The following is an 18,036-nucleotide window of genomic DNA, read 5'->3' as shown; positions in this document are numbered from 1 at the left end:
GGAGGAAGGAACGTAGGGCTTCCCTACCTTCTCTGGGTACACCATCCTCCCAGCACCTGGGTCCTGGGTTCACCAACCCAGAAGCTTATCAAATGCATAGTTTAGGGGGGTTTTATGGAGGCTCCATTATGTATACATGATTGAGCAAATCATTGGCCATTGGTAATTAACTCAATCTCCAGCTTCTCTCCCTTCCCTAGAGGTCGAGGTCCACCTGAAAGCTCCAACCCTCTAATCATACCTTGAACTTTGTGACAACTGGCCCCCATCCCAAAGCTATCTTGGAGCCCCAAGCCACCCATCATCTCATTAGCATACAAAAAGATACTTTTTTCACCCAGAAAGTCCCAAATATCTTAGAAGCTCTTGTGTAAGGAACCAGCGACTAAGATCAAATATAACAAAAGATGCTTTTACACCCTTATCACTCAAGAAATTACAAGAGTTTTTGGCGTTCTGTGCCAGTAAATAGGATGAAGATCCAATATATGTTTCTTATTCTATCACAATATCACAAGTCATTGCCATTTTCCATAGTGTAAATGCTCCCACCACAACTGCTTTAAAGCACCAACTCGCTGCATCTGCAAGCTGAGTCAGGAAGAAGCGGGCACAATTGGCTGCAGGAAGCCTGTGTGAACCCACAGAGGTTAGATTGTTTCTTTAGCAAGTGTAAATTAGATGAGCAACTTCCTCAAGTTTACACAATAAGATTCTCAGTAGGAGGGTCCCCAGGGGAGTTTTTAGATTCCCCCCCAGGGACTGGGGGTGATGAGGTTTTCAGTGTCCTGGGACCAGGGAAACTGAGAACCGTCAGGCCTCAGGGCTCAGCTCAGTTCTGTGCAATGAAGAGGGTCCACCCAAAAGGCTAATAGCTCCCTATTTAGAAACACTAATAGTGGGTGAAAAAAGTGAAGCAACAGTACCAAAAGTATGCCCTGAAAGCTCTTGCTGAAGCGAGATGCAGTGGACGTAGCTCACTCACTCGTTCTTAGAGTGTCAGGTATTTATGTCGTTTGCAGCTTTCCACTGGTACCATATTGTTCACATGTTTTCTTTGCAAATCAAGCTTGCTTTGAGTTTCAAAATAAATTTCTAGAAGCAGAATTACTGGGTGGAAGGGTGTGGACATTTGAATGCCCCCAATATAGACAGTCAAATTGTTCTCTGAAGCTTGCACTCTCAGTATCCTTGCTCTGAGAGTCTGTTCCAGGAAGAGCAGCCATTTAAACAAACAAGTGACGCAAAGCAGGGTGACAAGTGCTAAGCTGGCCGCTGGGGGTGGTTATTAGTGATTTGTGCGAGGAATTTACAGAATGTGGGATGACAGAAGTCTTAGCTCAATGGTCCTTGAAGTGTGTCTTTGGACCAGCAACAGCAGCATCACCTGGAAACTTGTTAGAAATGCACATTCTCAGGCCCTGCCCCATTACCTGCAGAATTATACACTCTGCGGGTGGGGCCAGCAAGGTGTGTTACCAAGCCCGCCAGGTGATTCCAATGTCTCTTAACATTTGAGAACCAGTGCCTTAGAATGATGGTAGCAGGTGCTTCCATGCAGGTGACTGAGTGGTAGCAGGTGCTTCCATGCAGGTGAAGCTAAGCAGGAGAAGGCACAATACAATTGAAGTCTGTAAACCCAGGCAGGCTGAGTCTTGGCACACCTGACCAAAGTGAAGAAGGCAGGGGAGGAGGTGGACCCAGGCAGGGACTTTGAGGGCCAGAATAGACCATGATTCTGACCCGAGGCTTTTCATGGAGGCTGATAGGGACAGGGGACAATGGCGATAGTGTGTCATTGTAAAAGGGCAATATTAAGAGTGAATAATGGGTAGCATTTATTGAGTGCATACTATATGCCAAAAACTGTACGTGCATCAACTCGTCTAAACCTCACAACCTAAGATAGCTACTGTTATTGCTCACATTTGATAGAAAAGGACAGAGAGGTTAAGTGATTTGCTCAAGATCACATCCACAGCAGGAAAGGGGCCAAGACAGTCTTGCCCTGGGCTGCTGGCCCCAGAACCCCTACCCTTGACAGCTGACCATGGTACACAGCAGCTCCCAGTGGGCAAGGAGATTCTGTGTGCAGTACTGGCCCAGGCCATTGGAAGAGAAAGAATAATGAGACTGAAGATTTGGATTTGTTCAGTAAAGAAAGACAAAGGGGAAGAAGATAATTAACACTTATGAATCACCTACTGGGATGAATGGTCTTCTTTTAATTCTTACATCATCCTTATTTTACCAATGCTGAAACCGGAGTAGAAGAAGTTAGACAGCCCCACACTGCTTCTGAGTGGTACATCGAAGTTCAAATCCAAGTCTGTCTGCCTCCAATGTTCAAGCTGTCCACCAGGCCTTGCTGCCTGCCATCAATAGCTGCTGTTCGTTGAGCCTTATGCCTGCCACCTTGCCAAATGTCATAAATTGCTTTTTCTCCTGTAATCTCACAGTCTCCAGGCAGGTAGTACTATCCCCATCTCACAGATGTAGAAATGAAGGCCTGGAGAGGTTAAGTGCCTGGCCAAGTTCAGAGTCAGTATGTGGTGGTGGGGGAGGGGGGACGGGACAGGGCAGGCATTGTGTTGTTGGGCACATGAACTTGATAGGACTACACATCCTCACCCACCATCTCTGTCCTAGCTTTGGTCAATGACATGTGAGTGGAAGCAATGTGTGTTAGTACTCGACAAAAGCAAGATTAACATTTGCTGTGCCCAACGCCACTGCAACAGGTGTGTGATGCACTGGAGGGGCAAGCCTTGCCACTTAAACCATTGCCTTGTTGAGATTGTTACTGCAGCACGGCCTCGCCCATCCTCACTGATANCTTAAACCATTGCCTTGTTGAGATTGTTACTGCAGCACGGCCTCGCCCATCCTCACTGATAAGGCGTGGGAGAAGGGGCGGTCTGTAGCCTTCAGAGTCTAATTTCACTATTGCCATCCTGTACCTCTAATAACACCTTCAGAACTCAGTTATATTGGGGGGCAAAAAAGAGCTAAAAGGCTGCCATTTTCTTCTTTTCAGTTACTCAATATAACGCTCCCAGTTTTTGCCCTTTGGTTGTTCTGCCACCCCTCACAGAGAAAGGTAAGTTCATTGTCTTTTCTATCTTATGAGAGCACCACCTCATCTTCTTCCTCTTTTTTCCTCCTCTTCCCCTTGCTTTTGTCCAGTAGCGTGTAGCTCTCAGGAGACTCCCACATTCATTAATTTCAGCTCCTATTGATTACACACATGCAAGGTAGGGCAAATACCAGCAACATGCACACTTTACAGATGAGGAAACTGACTCAGAAATTAAATGATTTGCTCAAGTAATGCAGCTAATTAGAAGCAGAGAGGGACTTAAGCCCAGTTCTTCCAATTTTCATTCTAAGGACTGCTTCACCCTATCAAGTAAGGACTAGTCCTACACGGTACTGGGGCAATGTGAAGAATGATGGAATTTCTCACCAACAAGTGACAGGACTTAGCTCTTTATTAGTGCATAGGCATTGGGGCTCACAGTCATCAGGCACACGGGACATCATGTTGACATCTGAGGATGTTTCAGTTACTCAATATAACGCTCCCAGTTTTTGCCCTTTGGTTGTTCTGCCACCCCTCACAGAGAAAGGTAAGTTCATTGTCTTTTCTATCTTATGAGAGCACCACCTCATCTTCTTCCTCTTTTTTCCTCCTCTTCCCCTTGCTTTTGTCCAGTAGCGTGTAGCTCTCAGGAGACTCCCACATTCATTAATTTCAGCTCCTATTGATTACACACATGCAAGGTAGGGCAAATACCAGCAACAGGCACACTTTACAGATGAGGAAACTGACTCAGAAATTAAATGATTTGCTCAAGTAATGCAGCTAATTAGAAGCAGAAAGGGACTTAAGCCCAGTTCTTCCAATTTTCATTCTAAGGACTGCTTCACCCTATCAAGTAAGGACTAGTCCTACACGGTACTGGGGCAATGTGAAGAATGATGGAATTTCTCACCAACAAGTGACAGGACTTAGCTCTTTATTAGTGCATAGGCATTGGGGCTCACAGTCATCAGGCACACGGGACATCATGTTGACATCTGAGGATGAAGCACTGGCCCCGAGCCCAGGAGCCCAGACTGTGGCTGGTGCTCCCTCCTGCATGTCATACAAGGTCCCCACCACAACACGCTCTGTCTGGCTAGGAGGCAGCAGGAAGTGCAGGCAGGATGGGTGCAGTGGGGATGTGTGGGTGGGTGCTCTGGAGAGAGTGAGGTGGAAGGGTGCAGGCCAGCGTGGGCCTCACTTCCCTGTCCCCTGTTCTGCTCCCTTTGTCAGGAAATGACAGGCTTGGCCAGGGTACCAGACACTGCTCAGCTGAGAGGCCAAGTAACGTTAATTCCTGCCCTGTGACGTGATGTCTGAGGGCTCCTAGACACCTGTCATTGTGGCCCTTGCTGGAGAAACAGAACATAGCTCATGTAGGAGGGAAATATTTAAAGCCAAGGCTGTGGCTAAAAGTATAAAAATGTTCTCAACCATGTTATCAGTTTCCTTCACCCCATTAAAATAACTAACTTTGGAGATCATTATATATATTCGAGTATATGTGTATGTGTGTGCGTGCGCATAATTTTTTCCTGAGCATTCTACACAGAATGTCCATACTGAGCTCTTTACATGTATGATCAGGTGTTAGCTTCCTGAAATATTTTGAGGCAAGTGTCATTATTAACAGGTCCTGGATAACAGAGGTGGGGCTTAGAGAGAGGTTAAGACACTCAAGGCCAAATAGATTAATACAGTCTGAGCCAGACTTTGGTCAAAATTGGTTTTGAATTTTATCAATGTAATGAGTGTACAAACACAAAATAATCAAAAATTCCAAAAGGTTTAAGGTATATATATATATATTAAACAAACAGGCAAACAAACAAACTAGTTTCCTGTGTCACCTCTACCCGCCTGCCACTCCCATCCCAGAAGCCACCACTTTTGACTCTTTTAGCTATTTTTTTCTCATCCCAGCTTCCATGCTGCTAAATCATGTGCGAATATCGCTATTTCTTATCAATTTTAGAATGATTATTGAGCTCTTTCACTTTTATCACCCCTTAAATAATTTTCCTCCTTCTTCCTTGTAATTTAGTAATATCAAAATTTGGGGTTGAGGGCCGGCCCGGTGGCGCACTGGATAGTGCGCCGCTTGGGAAGCGCGGCGGCGCTCCCGCCCGAGGGTTCGGATCCCACATACAGACCAGTTCCCGCTCACTGGCTGAGCGAGGCGCGGGAGCAACACCGAGGGTTGCGATCCCGTTGCCGGTCCCTGGTCCGGTACGGGGGCAACACTGAGGGTTGCGATCCGTTGCCGGACACGGAAAAAGACAAAAGACAAAAAAAAAAATTGGGGGTTGAAACAATAAATATTTAATCGTTATGGCCATGTGGATATGGTTCACCCCACAGCAACATCCCATCGTAATTGTCAACCCTGTGTGCAGGGATTTTGGGCCATCCTCCTGCGGTCAGCCCGTGTTCCACCCCTGCCTTCCGTGGCCCTCGTGCTTCCTGGGCTCCAGGGGTGTGTGGGGCAAGGGTGGTGTCAGTGCTTTCTTCTGTGGGCACCTGCAGTGTTACTTACTACCTTCTGCTGAGTCGGCTGACACGTCAGCATCTCCTTTTCTGCTCTTTCTCACCGCTTGCCTGCCTGCTTGCTGGCTTTCTCTCTTTCTCTCTCTTTCTTTCCTTGTCTCTTTGTTTCTTTCTCTTTCTTTGTTTATTATCCTCGTGGGTTTAGACTTTTTTATTCCTCTATTTTGTGGAAATTTGTGGAAGGAGAGAAGATACATGTGCTGTGTCTAGTTAAAAGCAATAATACAGTATTTTTTGAAACTTTCAAACCCTGAATAAAGATTTATTTTATCCTCAGCACTGTGCTCAGTGTTTGATCTTCACACAGACCTCAAGAGACAGGTCCTGTTATAATATTTGTTAGTTATAGAAAGTTCAAACACTGCAGGGATGTAGAAGGAAACACCACACAGTTATTCAGAAGTTACTCCATGTTGGTTAATACACTGATTTATTTCCTTCTAATCTTCTTAGGCTTTTCTGTATGGTCTGATGGAGTTGCAATTGCTCTATTTATAATGTTGCATTTACTCCATGTTGGTTAATACACTGATTTATTTCCTTCTAATCTTCTTAGGCTTTTCTGTATTGTCTGATGGAGTTGCAATTGCTCTATTTATAATGTTGCATTTTTTTGTTGTTTTTTCCTAATATTGCATCATGTATATATTTCCAAATTGTTTTCTGTCTCTCTAGATCATGGCATTCATGCATGCATGAGTGTATTCATTCACTCACTCATTCATTCTTCTACGTCCCTACCTTCATGATGCTCACAAGCTAGTGACGGACAAACAGGCAGGACAGTATAGCCACCACAGGGACGGTTGTCATCTTATTCCACCAGTTCGCTAACCCACTCCTCTGTTCTTAGACATTTGACTGTTATGACTCTTCATCGTTATTGAAATACCACAATGAACACCTTGGTACCTAAGACTTCTTCTGAAGTCCAGATTATTTCCTGGGGACAGATTCTGCGAAGCAGAATTACTGGGTTTGACAAATTTATATTTTAAGACTCTAGCTTTATATTGCCAAATTCGTCTGAAACAGTTGTTCCCAGTTGCACACTTACCAGTTGTGAATGAAAGTATCTTTTTTTCCATCACATACAAAGGGTACTTTAAAAAACTTGTGGAAAAATAAAATTGAAAGATAAAATGAATCTTTCCATGAATTTTATGAAGTATGCTGGTAATTGTCATCCTTAAGTATCATCACTAAAAAAAGTTACTTATTAAATTTATAGATAAATGGTGCTTTAGTATCTAAATGTCAAATACTGACTGTTGGAGATGTATAAACCAAAGCTTAAACATCTTTGGGCTTTTATAATGCTTCCACTCTATTTTTATTAAACATTTGTATTATTGAGACTTGTATTACCAACAAAAGAAAAAAAAAAGTGTATTAAGCATCTCTGTTCACGTATACACAAAGTCTATGAATTTGGGTATATGTTTCCAAGGCAGAATTAGATCTCACGGTATTTTTAAATGTGTCTTTAACAAGTGTGATTTAAGAGTAACAGATGTCAGAGCCCACATTCCATCTGTGCTGAGAGTTCCCAAATTGGAATTTGAGTTTGGGAGTGTTTCTTTGATGTAAATCAGAGGGAGGGTATCGTTCTGCCTTCAGAACTTTAATATGCCGGTGTGTGATGCTGACGTGGATTGTATGTGTGTGAGGTGTGCCCATGCATGTATGTACCCTGAACATGTAAAATACTCATTTTTGTGTGCCTTCTAATCAGGAGAAAAGGAAATATTTATTAAATAACAGGCATCTATAAATCATTTCATGCTCACAAGAAAGTTAGGTGGTAGCATGGTCTCTCAATATTATAGTAATTGATGGAGGTCACTCAATATCTCCTAGAAATTTTTTTGATTAAGCTGAAGACAGAGTGATGTGATCCTAAAAAATGTCATTACCAGCAGGGAGCATGCACATCAAAAGTTAGGTGGTAGCATGGTCTCTCAATATTATAGTAATTGATGGAGGTCACTCAATATCTTCTAGAAATTTTTTTGATTAAGCTGAAGACAGAGTGATGTGATCCTAAAAAATGTCATTACCAGCAGGGAGCATGCACATCAACCAGCTGAGGGAAGCAAGGGGACATCACTGTGCAGCATGTGGGCTTTGAAGCCTGCCTGCCCAGCTTCCCTGAGTACCCTGTGGCCAGATTTCTCAGCCTTGTGATGGCTCCATTTACCTCTGGAAAATGAGAATGTGGTGACAAATAAACACCAACCTACTGGGCTTGTGCTAAGGAGTACATAACGTACAGTGCTCAGCACAGAGCCTGGGGAAGAGTGGGTATTCCAGAATGTCAACAACAGTTCCCAAGTCCAAACCTATCTTTTTATAGAGGGAGAAATGGAGGTACAAAGATATATGTTTAAAATTTCTATTTATTGAGTGACTAAATATACCAATCACCGTGCTAAGCACTTTACATATTTTAACCGTCACGCATGCCCTATGAGGCGTGCACCATTGTGTACATTTTACAGATTTGGAAGCTGAGGCTCAGAGAGGCTCAAGGCCACATAACTAGTAAATGGTAGAGCTGTCATTCAAACCCAGTCTGAATCCAAGCCCAGAGTCTCCACTGAAAATGGTGACTGCTGCCACTTGGGTTCACCAGGAACAAGACTCTGGGATGGAGTTTAGTATGCAGGTCTATCGTTCAGGGAATTCTATCAACAGGGGTGGAAGGGAACAAGGGAATGCCCAGGACTGGGCAGAAGGAGAAGTTGAGCTGTGATGCCATCTCAGTGGGGTATAAACTGGCCCTTCAGGGATGGGCCTTCAAATGAAGGAGTTGAGATGACCTTCAAAATGATGTCCTTATGTTGGTCACTCATAGGTATGGGCCGCCCTGAGAAGGGCATGACCTTCAGCTGAGGCATTCTTTGAAGGGGGCTGACAGTGGTCCATCCGCCACCTGTACTCACAGCTGCTGGGGTAGAGCCCGGTAGCCCTGAAGGGGGACTTGGGGACACCACAGCACCCTCCACAGTGGTTTGCTACTGTAGCAGTCCCATCTGGGAGGTGTTTGAGGGTGGAGTAAGTGCTGTTAAGCCTTGTGCAGGCTCTCTTGCACCAACCCAGGTGCACCGTTACCTTCCTACAGTAGCTACCCAGCAGATGGAGCATTAAAGCAAGACAAGGCTAATTCTTAATCCCTTTGGTCCTCGAGCAAGAAGGCCCAAGTGGGCAGGCACTAACTCCAAAATTGTCTAATGTTTGTATAAAGCGTAAATGTCCTTTTTAAATATGCACAGTTTACTCATATAGCTGCACACCATTGAGGGAGCTCGTGGTGCATACTCTGTCACTATTGCATGAGGATAGTAGCAGAGATAGGCTCCATATCCCAGGGCCAGTGAGGCGAGGCTGGCTGGCACCCTGTTTCCTGCCTCTGGCTGAGTGCCCTGAGTTAGTCATTTAGTCAGCACGTCATTTAGTCATTTAGTTACACTCTGCACGTGGTAACTCCACTCCCAAGCCAGTGTGTGCAGCCGGGTCTGCATTTGCCACATACTGAACTGCCTGGGCCACTGTCATTGCTCTAATGGGCAGAGCCAAGTGTGCTCTGGGCACAGCCACACATCTGGCAGGCCCCTGGACTTCTTATCTGCCCCTCTGAGACCCAGTAGCTGAGCAGGATAAAGAAACAGCTGGCAAACTGGAGTTGCAGCAATAGCAGGGCTGAGGAAAATGGGAAATGTAAGGGAGCTGGCCCCCCTCCTGGAAGCCTTCACTTCTCTCCACAGGGGCAGGAAGGAGCCTCCATCTGGCTGGGCAGTGCTGCGTGTAGGGCACAGTATGCTTTCCTCTGCTTCGGCTGCCTTTTCCCCTCATCCATTCACTTATTCATTCAACAAGCATTTAGTGAGTGCTTACTCTGTGCCAGGCACTGGTGCTGGGTCTGTAGCAGTGAACAAAGGCTGGCTTGCTCCTCTTCTGCTCTGAGTCCTGGTCACCTCCTCAAAGGGACCTGTGACCACCCATCTAAAGTGGCCCCCTTTGGCACTCTCCACCCCTTTGCCCTGCACTGTTATCTTGTTGCCGTGGAATTTTCTCACTTGTCTGCCCTCTCTAGAAGAGAAGCTGTGCAAGGACGGGGACCTTCTCTGTCTTGCTCACCGCTGTCTTCTCAGCACCTAGAGGAGTCAGTGTTCAGTAAAGATCTACTGAATGAATGAATGGATTTTTCTTCTTGCTTGCTTGTTGGATTCGTGCTCCCAGAGTGCAGATATTTGTAATTGTTATTTGGATTCTTCACATTTAGCAAAATGACTAGTATACAGTAGATGCTCAATATTATTTTAGTTATAGTTATTTGGTTTTAAATACTATATGTAGATACAGACCTCCACTTTGGATTAGTTTTAAAAGCTAATAGTGATTTTATTAGTGTTTGTTGAAAGAATGAATAAATAAAGGAATGACCAAATGAATGAGCAGCAGTGGCGGTGGTGAGTACTGAAAGCCACATGGTACGCGGCATTAGTAGCCTGGTTTTGAGTCCTTCCTTTGCTACTCTGTAGGTACACGACCTTGACCAATATAAAGGATCTTTCTGAGTCACCTGTAAAGTCACAAAGAGGTTATTACTAATCCTAAAAAGAGATCATATGTAAAGTTGATGCACCCAGTGCCTGGTGAAGGTTGGCAGTGCCAGAATTGCTGGGTTAATCATGAACGGCTGCTTCTAAGGGGTCCCTTTCACAGATGATGTTTGTGTAAGCTGTCCCTGAAGTTGTACAGTGCATAACCTGTGGAGCTGTGCATCGTGAGCCTGAGAATCACTTGATAAATGTTTGCTGAATGATTATGTCTTAAACCCTTGCTAAATCTTAGAGTCTTAGGGGATGGAGAGAACATAGGATTTCCTGTAACAACTTCCTCACCAGAGAGGACCACTTTTATACCCAGTCCTTCAAAAATGTGCTCAATTGAATTTAAGGGAGATAGAGCCAAGAACAAAATATGCCGACTTAGCATCTACCTGATTGTTTAGGCTTTAGCTTTACATATATATATATATATACACATACATATTTTCAAATCTCCTGCTTAGCTGTGGAAGATGTTTTTTCAGCCTAGAGTTAATCAGAAACCACATGATCAAAAATAACCTCCATCAATACCATTAGGTAGAGGGAGCTGGCCTTCGTTGTTGCCCAGTGTGCCTCCCTTCCTGTCACCAGCATCTGCCCTCTCTGAGACACTCATGACTCATAGTCCCAGGCCATGCCTACTGTCTAGAATGGCCAGCCTACGGCATGGCTCCATGATGAAAAAAGGGGCTTCTCTTTCCTTCCCACTCTAGAAGCAGTTTGATCAGAGCTAACTATTATGGAGGAGAAGGACATTGTTTATTTATTATTTCATTTCCTAGTGCCATGCTGAAGCCTCTTGTAGAACTAAATGGAATTAAAGCAATTCACACTAAGGTGAAACTATTGATGTTTTAATACAATATTTTCCGCAGGAGCTTTCTAATTTTAACAAGTGAATAAACTAGAAAGATTTCATTTCTAAGAGTGGAAATTCAGACCATGGACAAGCATTCGGAGGAAGCATTTCAGACAGGTTGCCCTTCCTAGACCCCTCAGACCATCCTACATTGCTGAAGATATCCTGAATGCAGTCTATTCACAGATTTCTTCTAAGTTCAATGGATTATGATAATTTTAACCATTGATTAAAAGTAGCGATAATATGTTAAAGGGGGCTAGTGCTACACAAAGTTTTGTTTTTTTAAAAATGATTCTTTGGTCATTCATTCATTCATTTATTCTTCTGCACTGGTGAGTCTCTGCTGAATTCCCTGACTTCCTCGGAGGAACTGAACTTGACTTGTCAAGATGCAGTCATCTCCTTTCCTCTAGGTGTAAAGTCCAGGAGGGGAGGGCCCAGCTCTAGAGGACAGAATAAGGGCTTCAGTATGGATGGAGTATCTAGTGTCACGGGAGGGGAGGAGGGGATGAGGAGAGAAGGGGTAGGGTCCGATAAGGGAAGGCATTGGTCATTTTGCTGTGATGGAGTAAGATTGAGGTGTTGGGCTCCCCACCATTGGGGTATACAAGTTGTTGGAGATTCCCTTATTGTGTGATGGGTTGACTTAAATGTCCTCTAAATTTCACCTTAAGTTTTCTATTTTTATGATCCTAGTGATTGGCCCAGTTGTGCTTAAGGGTGTGGTTTCTTTTCTTCTGTCTTTGTAGCTCACCCACAGGCAAGCAGATGGGGCTTGGCAGAAGCAGAAGCCATGAAGCCCAGAGGCTTTGCATCAGGCAGGGCTCAGTTTCAATTCCAGTTCTCTTCCTACTCTGTGTATGACCTAACGCAAGTCACTTCACTGCCCTGAATCTCAGCTTCCTTATGGTGGAATTCCTAGTATTATCTACATCCATAAAATGATATTTGGGTTGTCATGTATGTAAAATGCTTAGCACGATACTTAGCACATACAGCGAGTAGTTGATAAATGCAGCAGTAGCAGCTGCTCCTTTGCCTGGACCGAAGAGGCATGCAACACAGAGATAAGAGCCAAGTGTGGGACTCTCTGGGATCAAACCAGCTGTGTGAGCTTGGGCAAGTTACTGTTCACTGATGCTCTTGTTAAGCATCCCAAGAGAGGCCTCTGCAGTACTGGAATTACTGTGCTTTGTTGAGCTCACTCTCTGGGATCAAACCAGCTGTGTGAGCTTGGGCAAGTTACTGTTCACTGATGCTCTTGTAAAGCATCCCAAGAGAGGCCTCTGCAGTACTGGAATTACTGTGCTTTGTTGAGCTCATGCTGGTTCTTCACATGCATTCGTGCATCAGAATTTCTGCAGTTTTGCCCAGCTTCCCAGGATCATGCACAATGACCTAAGAAAGGAGTCCAGACGCTCTTAGGAAACCCAATTCTCACACCATCTTCAGGTAACCGTGTGTGTTGAGGAATAATCTACTTGATAGGATCAAACTTCCTAGAGAGAAATCAGATTCAATCTGAGTCTTTGAATTTCTACTAGGAATTTTGAACTTAGTAATTTGTCACCAGGACATGGAGTATAGATCCAAATCTGGTTTCAAATGTAGATTCCAAATCTGAATACGGAAGTTAGAAATTGCTGTCTTAGTTAGAAATTTCCCTAGAGTGTGTTTGGAGTTAACAGCGTAAAAGATCCCACAGTTACCAGAGGCTGGACCATCACAAGTTTCTTTGGCAACTTCTTCCAGAAATGGACATGCCACTGAAGGAACCAATTTATAAGGCTGTGGTTGAGTCACTAGGAGAAGGAGGCAGCTGTGATGGAGTGGGGTTGACGGGGCAGTATGGATCAAATCCCTGGTTTGCGAGACACAAGCTGTGATCTCAGCCATGTTATGTAGCACCTCTGAGCCTCAGTTGAGTCTCCTGAAAAATAGTAATACTATTAACATATGAGTTGATGTAGTTATTAATTCTTTCAGTGTAAATGAAAGTGTATTATAAATGGGAATGCACTTTATAAAAGTGAGATATTATGACATCAACTCCCCATTACTTGCTTCCTATGTGAATAATTAATCAGTTAATTAATTTCTTTAATAATTATTTATTGAGGTCTAGTGGTATATGAATAATATAATCTTTATTCATATAATCTGGTATATGAATAAAATAATCTAATCTTTATAGAGATGAAAAATGAAAAAAATTACTACTCCATTGCTCTTTTATGAATTAATAAACTTAATTCATTCAATACATATTTATAAATTGGGGCAGTTTATGAAAAATAGTGATATTATTATTCCCTTTAGCATGTAGTGAACACTTAAATGGTAGCTACAACTGTATTACTACTGCTGCTGTTAAAACTGTTTCACAAGCTGTTACGATAGGTCTTGGAGAATCAATGAAAACTGAAGCAGAATCTTTGATCTAAAGGAGATCATGATTTAACAGGGATGTATAAAAATAATTGCAATGCAGTATTTTAGTGGAACAGCAGACATATTTAGGCACTTAGAGAATAAGAGGTGTTGGAGTGGTGGTGATGAAGGAAGCCTTAGAAGGGATTCCAGAGTTGGGGGCTTGAAGGATGATGAGTTCATTGTATGAATAAACTGACTTCACTTTGTAGGTAAACAGTGCTGTTCACACTAACAGTGAACAAAAAGTCATACAACATGGAGTGTTTTGATAGAACTCCAGGCATGGGTCTGGGGTGGCAGGAGGTAGACTGATGAGAGATGAGGTTGGAGGGGTAGGCAAGCAGGCAGCAGAGAGATCATGAGGAAACTTGGGCACCATGGGTTTTTTCCTTTTTTTTTTTTTTTTGTTGCTAGAAACCCACATGGAATGTGTTTACCCCATGGAGAGTATCCACTTATAGTGGTAAAATGAGAAATTTATACTTGAAAAGATATTTATTCTGACTTTCCTTCTACAATGTCCTTTCTAGCTGGCTATTCAGTCCATTTGAACAGCAGTCAAGGACAACACTTAGGGTTTCAAGTTGGGCAGCCCCATGGTTGATGGTGACAATTCCCAAGATAGAGAATGTAAGAGGGAACCAGCTGAAGCATGTGGATGTAAGATCAAGTGTTCAGTTTTTAACAGGCTGAGTTTGGGATGCCTGGGGGCATCTGCTTGGAGGTGTCTAGTAAGCACTGAATACGTAAGCATGGAGCTTGGGCAAAAGGTCTGGCCTGGTGTGTTTGGTAATCAGCATGTCTGGGGTTTTTGGTAATCATTAGCATGTCATGGTCATGGGGGTAGTGAGATCACCTGTGGAGGATGTATCAGATGTGAACAGTAAAGGTCAAGTGCAGACCTGCGAGGAACAGCAGTATTTAAGGGAAGAGCAGAGGAGGAGCAGCCAGAAGGAACAGCTGGAAGAATGGAAGTCACCCCAGGGCATCTGGGGTCATTGAACCCAGGACAGAGAGATGTGGTCAGTAATTTCAAGGAAGATGGAAACTGTAAACATTTACTGGGTTAATCACAAAGAGCCCTTTGTAAATTTGCTCGAGTGACAAGGGAAGAAATTGTCTAGTAGTGATTTAAGGAAGTAGAAACTATAAACTTTTCCCAAGAATCTTGGCTATGAAGAAAAAGAGAGAACAAGATTGACAGATAAAAAAAGAATTGAGGAACATTTGTTAGTGGCCATGTTTACGTCATGAGTGATAATATCTTAAAAATAGAATGCCCCTCTATAATACCAAATTTTGCCTGTATTTTTAGAGAAATGAGTCACCTCGTTTCATTAGACCTCACGTTAAGGAACCTTGAGCTAGAGTATGGTGGAGTTTTTATAATGGGGAAATTTGAGCATGTTTTTATGCAAAAAGTCAAATGCCAGTGTTGAGAGACAGACTGCAGATACAGGGGGATGGGAGGGGCCGGGATGCGGGGTAATTGATAGAGGGATATCCCTGAACTGAGGGGGTGAGTAAGACCGAGCTCTAGAGCACAGATGGTGCAATTGGCTCCCAGCAGCCGCCCTTCCTCTGTATTAGGAGAAACAAAGAGGCAGAGATGAGAAGGCTGATAGAGGGTGGTGAGGGGGACGGGGAGTTGTAGCACATGCTGACAGAGGGTCCCTTTTTTCCCTGGGAGGTAAGAGGTCCAGCACTTGCTGAGAACACAGGGGCTGTGATGGCCTCTGCGCCTTGAGAGAGAGCAAGGACTGGAGTGCAGTGGCAGAGGACGGAAGAGACAGGTGACTGAGGCCTCAGACTGTGTCGAGGCTGAAGATCCACAAGTTGTGAGATACCAGTCTGTCTGGCTTGGGACATTTCTTTGGCCATGCTCAACAGGCTAAGACAAGCTGCAGAGAAAGCAGGCCCACTGGGTTAATCCTACTTGGAAGGAAGGTAGTTAAGGGCATTGGTCAAAGGGAAGCTGAACTGATGGACCCATGTGGGGTGTGGGGGTCTTGGTTGGATGATAAGTCAGTGCAGATGGAAACTGGAGGGGTAAGAGAGTAGAAATCACAGTGAAATTGAAGAGCTGGTTTTAGTTGGATTAAGTGTGAGTGTGATGGAAAGAAGAAAGGGAACCGTGGCACATATCATCAAGTGGAGCTTAGAAAAACTGAGATGTAAATGGCGATGGAGTTCAGTGTTGCGACAGTGTTAGGGGTGTGCCCGTGGAGGTACTGGGCTGCAGCACTTGGGGAGAAATGAAGGTCTTTGGGATTGAAGAGAACAGGAAACGAAGGCCAGAGTACTGAATGGGCTTCTTCATTCACTGCAGATGATGAAGCCACAGGGATTTTAGCAGGGGTTGCAGTGGCAATGGATTTGAAGTTGTGACTGGGAATCCCCACTTAAGGGTGAGAAGGACTAGGAGTTTCTATAACCAGAAGGTTGAACCTCCAAGCACAAGGGCTGTGGCCCAAAACTAGAGTAGGGGGCATCCGTCATAGTAAGGACCCTGTCTGCAGGACACAGGAGATTTGAGAAGGAAGAGACAGGCTCCAGGGTGAGCAGTGAGACAGCATGAGATGATTTCAGGGAGCTGGTAGCAGCAGATGGGAGACAGGTGGGCTCAAGTTCTACTTTTCGACTGGAGGACAGTGTATGGTTGCCAATCTTTCATTCTACCCAATAATAGTAATTAAAAAAACCAAAAACCAAAGAAATCACTAGAGTCTATCTTCATTACCATTTTATAAAAGGACTTTCACCTCTCAAGTGAGGAAGGACAACTCCTAACATGTCATAAGAAATTGCAGTATTTTGCCTTCCAGGTGGCATCACCCAGACTACTCATTCCTGGAAAAAACTCTCTGTGAGGTGCCTGTAGGCGTTTTGGTTCCCAGGTGTGGACTCCTCCCCCATCGCGGTGCATAAGGACTAAAGTCATGACTCTCCCCAGCCTCTCCCTTCCTGACCAGGGCTCGGCAAGCCACAGCCTGCAGCCTGTTCTGTACGGCTGTATCGTGGGAGACCCAAATCTGAAAGGGCGCTCGCGTAGTGTTCACATATTCCAAAGAACTCACCCAGGGCCAATACATAGAGATATTGGTTTATTAGACTTCGGGGAGGTGCTGATGGCAAGCCACAGCCTGCAGCCTGTTCTGTACGGCTGTATCGTGGGAGACCCAAATCTGAAAGGGCACTCGCGTAGTGTTCACATATTCCAAAGAACTCACTCAGGGCCAATACATAGAAACATTGGTTTATTAGACTTAGGGGAGGTGCTGATGGTGGGTCAGCTAGAAATCCACAGTGCCATGGGGGTACATACAACAATCACATAGTGAACAGATCAAAGGAGGTGTAAATCCTTCGCATGCTTATGTGTAGACCCTCACCGGACTCAGAACTCACAGAAGATCTGGCTGAGTAGATCCTGGCTCCAGAGTAGTTAACATTAGTGTACTAAGTCCATTTACATGTTAATTAATTTACTCGGGGGCTCCTGCTTTCTACTGTCTTCCATTTGTCTTAAAGGAGACGTGCCTTTCCTTGGGTAAACTTTCCCAGGGGTGGGGGAACTCTGGTATGCACGGGGTGGGTGGGTAGGCCTATGTCCCGCATTTACCTTACAACAGCCCATGAGCTAAGAATGGGCCTGTGGCGTTTTTAAAGGGGTGTAAAATTACCAGAAGATATGCAGCAGAAGGAATGTGGCTGGTGAGGCCTGAACAATTTACTACTACCTGGCTCTTAACAGAAAAATCCTGCTGCCTCCTGTCCTAGCCTGAAGAGTCATCATCTTTTCTGTCCTACCTTCCAAGTCCCTGGATCATCTAAGTGGGTCTTTTCTGGCCCTCCTGGGCAACACGACCAGAGCTGCACCCCCAGTGTGACAATTTTGACATGTAGGCATTTCTTTCCAGGAAATGGAAAGGGGTAGCAACAATAAAACAGTACTGTTAATATTCACAATTGGGTTGAAAATGCCCTGTTTTGCAGGTGACAGCAAGCATGCCCCCATGCATTCAACAACACAGCACGATGGTAAGAGCTCCAGCTCTGGAGGCAGACACACAGGAGGTGAAATTTTTAACAAATGTTACTGAACATTTCTGCTCCAAGAAGTTTGCAGGAATGGCTCTATTCAGCCTTTACCCTATATATCGCCGACTTATTGTGCTGTGGGACACATCGGAGGTGATGGCCTCTTCATGGCTCTTTGGGGTAACCGGATGGGATGAGGGGAGCCCTAGCTTCCTCCACCCCTGCCCCCCACAGGACAGAAGGATCAATAGCAAACTATGACCCTTACCATATGAGAAGCTCTGCTCTGTGATATGGGTAATATGACTATTCTTATTTACAGATTAAAACAAAGTGACAATAATTGAGACAGTAAAATTTACCTGGAGTCACAGAGCTGCAGGAGGTAGAGATGGGATTGGGCCTGGAAAAGTGCCCCAGAGTGGTCTCTCCTTATAATGTGCAGTGCCACC

At 44.4% G+C, this 18,036-nt stretch overlaps 1 protein-coding gene across 1 annotated transcript in view; it reads left to right on the top strand.

The window, feature by feature from the left end:
• Positions 1-18,036, top strand: part of TG (thyroglobulin) — a 254,111-nt gene that overhangs the window by 107,207 nt on the left and 128,868 nt on the right. The window contains exon 35 of the mRNA XM_008570298.1: positions 3,038-3,100. Coding sequence (XP_008568520.1) covers positions 3,038-3,100 — 63 coding nt within the window. The remainder of the gene's footprint in view (positions 1-3,037; positions 3,101-18,036) is intronic.

This window comes from Galeopterus variegatus, unplaced genomic scaffold, assembly GCF_000696425.1.
Source record: "Galeopterus variegatus unplaced genomic scaffold, G_variegatus-3.0.2 Scaffold589, whole genome shotgun sequence".
Classification (NCBI taxonomy): Eukaryota; Metazoa; Chordata; class Mammalia; order Dermoptera; family Cynocephalidae; genus Galeopterus; species Galeopterus variegatus.
Note: the sequence above shows the minus strand (reverse complement) of the source record. Positions and strands in the feature narration are given on the sequence as shown.